Source organism: Nelumbo lutea, chromosome 5, assembly GCF_056320005.1.
Source record: "Nelumbo lutea isolate HS-2025 chromosome 5, American lotus-T2T, whole genome shotgun sequence".
Taxonomy (NCBI): Eukaryota; Viridiplantae; Streptophyta; class Magnoliopsida; order Proteales; family Nelumbonaceae; genus Nelumbo; species Nelumbo lutea.
In genome coordinates, this window is record NC_142688.1 from 17,777,220 (window position 1) to 17,786,234 (window position 9,015).

Genomic DNA, 9,015 nt, shown 5'->3' on the forward strand with positions numbered 1-9,015 from the left:
TAACATAAATTGATGCCAATACATATATTTTCAGCATCTATGTTATATATATGACTACATGAGTCATATTTTACAATTAATCAAAAGAAATTTTAAAATTAATTTATACAAATAATGCATCATAAAATCAATGTTTAAAAATCGACCCGATGGCTGAACTGATTTTGCCTTTGGGTCGTAGGTCACTAGTTTGACCATCTGGATCGAATGTTTTTGACCAAGTTAACATTCTCGAGTTTTAGTGGAACTGAACTCAGAATCGTCATTGGGTTATGGTTCCAATTAGGGTTGTAAATGGATTGGAAACATCCAAAATCCAATTGGATTTGAAGGCCTCAAATTCAAATTTGAATCCTATCATATTCAAATTTAATCTGACTCCACTTTATTTTTTTAAACACAAAAAAGTGAAAAAGTTAATTACTTTTCAACTTTTATATATAATAAATTAATGTGAATATAGCATATTAAATTTATTATATATAAATTCATATATAATATTAAATATAGTTTTATATATTAAAATCAATAAATATTATAATATAATTGGATTTGGATTTTAATCGAATTGGATGGAGTCAAATCTAAAATAATCGGATTTGATATCAGATCAAACTATAAAATTTCAAGTATCATTGACAAGCCTAACTCAAATGATTTAACCGACTGAATCAAACGACAGATTGAAAACACTGCATATATACTTTCATACTTCCTAATTTGCCTATTCAATTCAGAATATGCAAAAATGGTGGCTCTCATGCTTTATCCCGGTTCCCTTCTTTTTCTTTTTTCCCCTTTCTTGTAATAATATCTTGAGTTTTTTGAACAATATAAGAGTTTATACATCACAAGTTTAACATCTTCTCCACTGTTAAACCTATTCAACCCGTCTACCATATAACAATTACTTGTAGCGGAATGTTTGAAAAATTGATTTGCCAACTTCAATTTATAAATTTGTTACAAAATTAGCTGATTTCCTCAATCATGTGAAAATTCCTATTTGACAATAATGATTTGTGCCTTGAATTCCAGTTTGTAGCCCACTCTATGACCCAACCCAACTTTTGTGGAGAAGAATCCGAATGTGTATGAAACTTAAACCAATCCCTTGCATACATTCAAATCAATTTTATTAATAGATGCAATACAGATTGAATTACATATAAAATATATATTATTTAAATGGGATTGAGTTGGATCATGTTGGATAGGGATGAATGCATGTTCAGTGCAATTACATTAATGATTCAATTTCCAAGAAACCTGCTAAAATGTACCATTTTTTTGGGCCCAAACCCAAAGTATCTGGGCTCTTCAGGGTGTATACAATAATCTTTACTGAGAGAAACCCAAATGACCCAGTAGCTGAGTTGGTCACTTGGCATGCCTCCATAGAATGCCCAAGCATTAAGGCTGGTACAAAGTAGTACAAACCATCATAAATGAGCCAAACCACAAGGAGTCATTGGTTGCAAGTTTGCCATGAAATAATTCCCAAGTAAGGTTGTTGGCATTTCACCTATAACACTGGAAACTGAACTGTGGAGCGACGCCCTGAAAAGCTACAAATGCCAGACTAAGTGTTGTCCAGTGGAGAGAACTCGGCTTAAGAAGTTGAGATCTAGAGGCAATAGTACTTTGGATGGCCTGAGTCGATTCCTACTCCAAAAGGACTCTGTCTTGAGCAGCTTTCAACAGTTTTAGGCACCCCCAAGAGGATTTCTCTGGCTTCTGTATCGCTCAGAATAGTTTGGCTGTTGGCAGTGAACTCTTTCACCGCAAGCTCCGTTTGATCTCTCTCCTTTGGAATTGCGCAGCCTACAAGCAACACTAGCCCAGCAGGAGACACGGTCAAAACTGGCATTGCATTACAATTTACCTCTGTCCTATCCGAGGCTGCCATCTTTCTATAGACTGAAGCCGGGTTTACCTCAGAGCCCAGTTCCCTGCCACTCTCACTGGAAGCAAGTTCTAACCATAACAAATTTACCTTTAGTAATAACCAGCCAATAGATTATTACTAATGCTAAGTTTGGAAGGAGTACAAATGCAAATATGTAGAGTGCAAATCTTGTATTTTATCTTATTTTTTTTATGTATTTATAATGTACATATTTGTATTCATACTCTTTCCAAACTGAGCCTATAAGGCTGCATTTGGAAGCAGTGTGAATAGAATGTAAATGCTGATTCAGTTTTACTAGTGTTATGCAGGAACGCATTTATACATTGATAATAACATAAAACACAAATTTCAATACATGTTTACATTGAAAATGAGATGTAATTTTGCATAAAAAAGAAGAAGTAAATTTTCATTCAAAATAGGCTTCTTGATCAGTACCCTGAACTTTAGGCTGCGTACGGAAATGACACAAATGGAGTGTAAATTCCGGTTCAGGGTAAATTTGCACTCTAGTTCACTTTTGTCTGTGGCAACATTACATTTATGTATTGACAAATGACAGACCAATGCATATTTACATTGATAATAAGATATAAAAGTACATCAATAAAAAAGAAGTAAATTTGCATTCATGTTTGCATCCATTACACTTTATATATTTGCATTCACACTTATTTGCATTGTTTTCAAAGGCAGCCTTAGGGGTTGTCTCAAGTTGGTCCCCGAACTTCAAAATGTGTCTATGTAGTACCTGAATTTTCAGAATGTGCCTAATAGGTTCCTACGGCTAACAGTCCTCAATTAATTTTGGAAATGTCAAAACTATCCATCAGGTGCCATCCTATTTTCTTTATCTTCCACTTTCACATAAAAACCAATTTAAGCAAAACTCCCTCCGATTCGAGTGAATCAAAACTACCTGATCTATCTGAACTTACATGTCAAAACTACCTGAACTTATGGAGTGATAGATTACCGATTACCAACAATGAATCTATGGATGGATGACAATGGCAGCGGTGGTGGTTTCCTCTCTCCCCTCTCTCATTTCTCACTCGGTTCTCATGTTCTCCCCTTCTCTTCTTCCCTCTCCCCCGGGATTTCCCTCCTCACCGTCTCCTTTTTTTCCACCACTCACACCATCGCCCATCCCTGTTCTACTGTCACAAGGATGCTCAGTAATTTTCCTAACAAGGGATTACAGACTTTAGGTGGATTCAAAGAGAAGAGCCAAAGTTTACACTCCATAGGCATTATAGCTCAATTGAAATTGTTGGAGTCTACATGACTACATCCTCGTCAGAACTTAAACTTATCTGAGATATAATTGTGATCCAATTGGGTCTTGACTATTGACATAGAATTGTGATACAACGTATGCAAGAAGGCCAATGCTAGCATCATGGGCCTAGCACCTTGGCCTTCATTCAGTCCTTAAATCAAAAAGAACCGGACCAGACAAAAGCCCCTGTATTTAAGTTAGCATCAAAGAATTGAAAAAAAAAAAAAAAAAAAAAAAGAAAAAAAGAAAAAAAATTACAAGGTGGACAGACTCATTCAATGGCCATCAATGAGGATTGAATTGATACTAGACAATGTTTGAACCGGCGTCTTCCCAATCAATATCGGTTATGACAACATAGAATCGCCAAATCTTTGTTCACTTGCAAAACCCACAATAGACATCGGGGAACTTCATCTACAGTGACGACGGCTTCCTTTTGATGACCCGAAGATTAAGTTTTAATGTTTTATCGTTTTCTGCTCATAATAGATAGAACAAAAAGATTGGGTTTTTTATGTTAATCTGGGCTTGGGAGGAGAAGGGCATATCTGGAGCAAAATTGGGTTTGTAGGTGTAGTCTCTTTGTTTTGAACAATGGAGGCTAGTGCCGGTTTAGGTGGTGTTTGATAAATCTAAAATCTGAAAAATTGAAAAGATACTAAAAGGGTTTGAAATCTGAAAAGAGGCATTTGTCTTTTAACTTTTTCGAGGCTCTGAATAAAGAAGGTTGTTTGTGTTGGATCAAAACCTTCAACATCTGAAATTCACTATTTTTATTATTTTACCCCTAAATTAGACTATTCAGTTGCAACGGAGAGAGAAGAAGAAGAAGAAGAAAGGAGAGAAATGAGAGTTCAAGGGTATTTTGGACTTTCGATCACGTTTGAAACGCATCTGAATGCGTTCAACGCCTGGCCCATGTCTTATTATTTCATATCTGAAATTTATTTTCAGTCTCAAATTTAAATACACTTCCAAACACCTCTAACATCTTAAAAGCAACATTTTCAGACTTCAAAGGTTTGAAAAGTATTATCAAACGCCACCTTAGTTGCAAGTTCTCACAACAGGAATGAACTAATCGTCATCCATCAATAGGGAGAATCTAACGTAAGTTCAAGGATTTGATTTTAAAGATTGAAAATGATGAATTCTTTTTTGTGGTTTCATAGCAGCAGCATCCCCCCATTTCCTTTCATATTTCTGGTGATTTCTCATTGCTTTTCAATAATGTGAATTCGTTTAACTATTCAGAATATCAATAGCTTCTTTGCATTTTATCTGTTTTTGTAATGAACAGTGTCTTATTTTAAGGTAAAAGACAATGAATAGTGTCTTATTTGAAAGGTAGTTTTGATATTTTCAAAAGTTTTAAGTGGCACATGTCATCACGTGATACAGATGATTGACAAACTGTTAACGGTAGAAACCTTTTAAATAGATTCTAAAAATTTGGGTATTGCATAGACACGTTTTAAAGTTCCGAGATTGACTTGAGATAACCCCTAAAAAGTTCATTGTACTGATGAGGAATTTTCCCTTTGTTTAAAAAGGTACATTACTTTATTAGGGTTCTGTTTGCATCCATTACAACTAAAAATTGTTTGATCGAAAAGTAAGGCCATGTTTGATTCATTTTTTATTCTTACCCAAAATGAAATTCTAAAATAGACAAAATTGGGTAAAAATAAGGCCATGTTTGATTACAACTAAAAATTGTTTGATAAAAAAGTAATTTGTCACAACAAAACCAATCCAATTTTGCATATATATTTGCACTGTTTCCAAACGCAGCCTAATGCTCCTTTTAGAAGCAAAACACAAATATATAGTGTAAAACCTTGTATTTTGTATTATTTTGTATGTATTTATATTTGTATTTCTATTGCTTCTAATTTCACCTTCAAAGGTCATTTCTTTTTATAACAATTTTACTTTTCCCTTAATCTTCAATTCTTCAACCAAAATTACAACTTACTTGTAATTTATAAATTAAATGTTTTAATCAAAATCCATAGAATACTTGAAAAATAAAAAGTTTAGCCGCGAGACCTGGAAATCTGCCTTCATCAGGGATTAACAGGTAAGTTAACAAGAAAATGGAAAATTTGTAGTTATAGGCGAAATACAGGAGAGGGAGAGAATGAAATTTCTCAGTCCCTGTGGAGATTGCAGTCTATCTTCTCCAACAAATCAAAAGGCTTCATCTAGTCAAACCAGTTTTCTATGATTTTCCAGAAAGAAAGTTACAGGCTACATTTCCAAGATAGATACTTGTTTCACCAGAAACTGAAACAAAATAATACATATATGAGGTACAAGAGTGATCATGGAGTGTGAGGCCCCGGAAGAATGGATACCTCCAAACACAATCGGCAGTTGTGTAATTTAAAGTAGATACCTCCAACTAAAAATTGATCCGAGCATCTTGTTCTTCACAATCCACATTCACTCACTGAGACGCCAGACGGTCCAAACCCTCGCGAGCCGCGGCGGAATTGGGATCGACCCGAATCGCGTCCTCGTAAGCCTTCCTGGCCTCCTCCCTCATCTCCTTGTGCTCGTAGCACTGCCCCAGAAGGCAAAACGCCTTGGAATTCTCAGGGCTCAGATTCACCGATTCCACGAGATCTGAAACCGCCGAGTCGACCCGGCGCCGGCGATTCAATTCGACCTGCAGCTCGGCGCGCTTGAAGAGCGCATCCCCTCGCTCGCGATCGGTAAGGGACTTGACGGCGGGCGGAGAGAGCGCAGCATCGAGGGATTTGAGGGCAGAGGTCTTGTGGCCCTGGAGATCGAGGGCTAGGGCTTTGAGAATGTGAGCGGCCGCATCTTTGGGGTCGAGGGAGAGGGCCTTATCAGCCTCGTCGGTGGCTTCTTTGGCGAGGGAGATGCAGCTGCTTCGACTGCGCGCGGTTCGAGCTCGGGCCAAGAGCTGAGCCCCGTGCACGAAGTGGCGCTTCGCTTGGACGTTGGCTCGTCCCCTTAGCCTGAATTTTGCTAGGGCTTGTTTGGGGAATTTCTGCATCACGAGGTACATCCCCAGCGTCAGCAGCAGAAAGACGACCTGAATCAGAATGTCCGTCGCCCATTCCATCTCTCTCTCTCTCTCTCTCTCTCTCTCACAGAGTGGCTGAAAGCCTGAAACTCAAAGGGAGAGAGACGTAAAAAGACTCGGAGTTTGGTGTTCCTTTGCTTCAGTTAAACATGTGACCCGTTGGATTGGTATCAGAGGAAGTTATGATGCCAATACAAGGTTAAATCCTGAGAGCCAAGTGGATTCCAATCCGACCGGCGCGACTTGAGTGAAACTTCAAATTTATGGAAATCCATTCCTAGGTAGGTCAAGGTGGTTGGGTCAGGTAGAGTGAAGTGGATTCCAATCCAACCGTCAGTTAGACAATGTTGTGCTCCAGTCCTGCCCAAGCTACACGCTTTTGACTCTCTAATTCCGAGTCAGAGTCGGAGGCGAAGGCAATATGTCAAAGTCAAAGTCAAAAATCATTTTGTCATGTCATGCTTTCTGACCGTTGATTTAGCATCTCCTGCTAAGGGACTACCTAATCTATAATCCAAATTTAATCCCTCATTCTGGGCCCTGCTAGTTTGTTAACAACCGTTGAATTAGGGTGTCAATGGGTCGGTTTTCTGACACGATGGACCCGAACAGATTGGACTGGATTTGGCTGTAGGATCTGTATAATATTTCCAGCAGGTTTATTGTAAATGAGTCTATCGGGTAAAATCTGATTGTCTTAAAAATCAATCTGTTTGATTTTAGGTTTAAAATTACAAACCCGATTGGGTATGAATCGGTTCCAAGACCTTGATATTTCTTGTTAAGTTAATTCCAATTCTACCCTGTCTCCCTTAAGATCCAACACATCGATAGCCCTAGATCGAATACCCCTACAAGACATTGCAGCAGGAAAGGAGAAAAAATTAAAAGGAAGAGAGTGCTTGCAAAGTTGCATTTCAACTTCCCGAAAATCTCATGATGGTAGGTATTGCAGCAAAAGAACTGCATAGGGGGTGTTTTGCAAAGCAGCAGTTTTTAATGAAAAGAAGGGTTATCAACGTCACAGTTTGAATCACAATTTATTAAGTACCAAGTAAAATTCCAATAATGTAAGTTGCCAACTGGCTAATTTGTAAGGTCTCCTGTTAATTGTAGCGTAGACTTGGGATCAATTCCCACTTACACCAAGGATAGGGCGTCTCGGTTTGGGGATGAACTACCCTTCTGTGTAGCCCCATGGAGCCAAAAAAAAAAACAAAAAAACAAAAACAGAAAAAGAAAGAAAAAGTAGAAACTCAACAATTTCTACTTGATTCAAAATTAAGAAATGAAATGCATTTTTCTCTTTCAAGCTGAAATAACACTAATTTAAAACAACGATTAAAATATTATCGAAGCATAGTGTACAACTATAATATAATTATATCAGAAGGATAGTGTTTAATTAGGTAAAATTACAATAATGTCAAGACAACTAGATAACAATTGTTAAGTCTATGATATGCCTAGTATCATATCCCTATCAATGCATCTAGATGCTAAGAGATACATCGAAACAAAGATATTTTAAAATATTTAAAACTTTAAAAAAAATAATGGATAGGACCCTCTAATGCTTAAAACATTGAAAAAAAAAAAGAGAGTAAAACTAAAGGGTATCGATCATGTCGATGTGCAATTGTGCACATACCCACTATCAGAATTAACCATATTTTAATCCTTGGTTTAAAATGGGGCAATGTGAATATCTCATCAGTGATGCCTTTGAATGGCACTTGTACTTTTTTTTATCTATATATTATAGATAGTGCACGTCTGTGTTTAAGACACTCTCAAGAACTCGAATAAAATAAGTTCACAAATTTTCATCCCATATATTAGATACTTTTGCTCATAAGCACGAGGACAAGGGTTCATGTTTGAGGGCAGATACTTTGTAATAACAACAACAAAGAAAGCCCAAAATTGCCAGATGGGTGGGAACAACAGTGGACGATGTTCTTTTATATGCTTGTGTTGTATTTTCATCTCTATGATTTGCTTGAATAGGATTAGGTTTGAAATATTACCAAAAAAACTCACAGCCAATCAACTGGCATCGTTAATGATCAATCAGGTGGTTTTAAACAAAATTCACGGGGGATGCTTTGATTGGTCAAAGATCTTCTGATTCTGATACTATGTCTTTCCATTATCATAGATTTTTTCCGAGAAAATTTAGGATCAACAAAACTCAGATGAAGATACTACCAGTAAAATTTGGGCAAGAATCACAGAAAGATCATGAATAGATCCACTATATGGAGGGGGACCAAAAGGGTTAATTGGAGTAAACCGCTTGAATAGAGGGATTGTCACTTGACTGATAAGCATGAGCCACATTCGCAGTGATCAGTTCATCATCTTGACTAACTTCTGCCGAGGAGTCAAGTTGGGGGATCCAATCATCCAAAACCGTCATTCATGAAGTGAAATCAAGTCGGAATTCAGTGAAAAGCATGCCTGAAGGACTCGTAAGAGTTAAGGTGATTCTTGGGATTAGGTTTTCGAATTAAACGATCACCAAGCTCATTTCATTACATCAACCAGTCAGTTCGCAATATTTGTCATGGTAGAGACAAGGATGTCATGGCCTGCAACCAGTTAACCATATACCATCTTGATTCTTGACCAGGATGAGGGCAGATAGAGGGTGTAAATCATTATGTTTATGCCCATCGCCCTTGGCCCATCCCCAAACAAAGTCTTTCTACGACGGTACGACCTATAGCTAGACAATGATTTTGGGAACATATTTGC

The 9,015-nt window shown here is 37.3% G+C and overlaps 1 protein-coding gene across 1 annotated transcript; it reads right to left on the bottom strand.

The window, feature by feature from the left end:
- Positions 1-5,405: 5,405 nt before the first annotated feature.
- On the bottom strand, positions 5,406-6,441 carry LOC148850684 (Tetratricopeptide repeat (TPR)-like superfamily protein). Its single transcript, XM_088944692.1, has one exon. It carries the CDS (start codon positions 6,292-6,294, stop codon positions 5,650-5,652), a length of 645 nt encoding a protein of 214 aa, XP_088800818.1. The 5' UTR covers positions 6,295-6,441; the 3' UTR covers positions 5,406-5,649.
- Between the last annotated feature and the right edge of the window lie 2,574 nt (positions 6,442-9,015).

What these genes read in the sequence shown, in the direction of transcription:
- LOC148850684 (XM_088944692.1), bottom strand. Translation starts at nt 6,294, where the DNA reads ATGGAATGGGCGACGGACATTCTGATTCAGGTCGTCTTTCTGCTGCTG.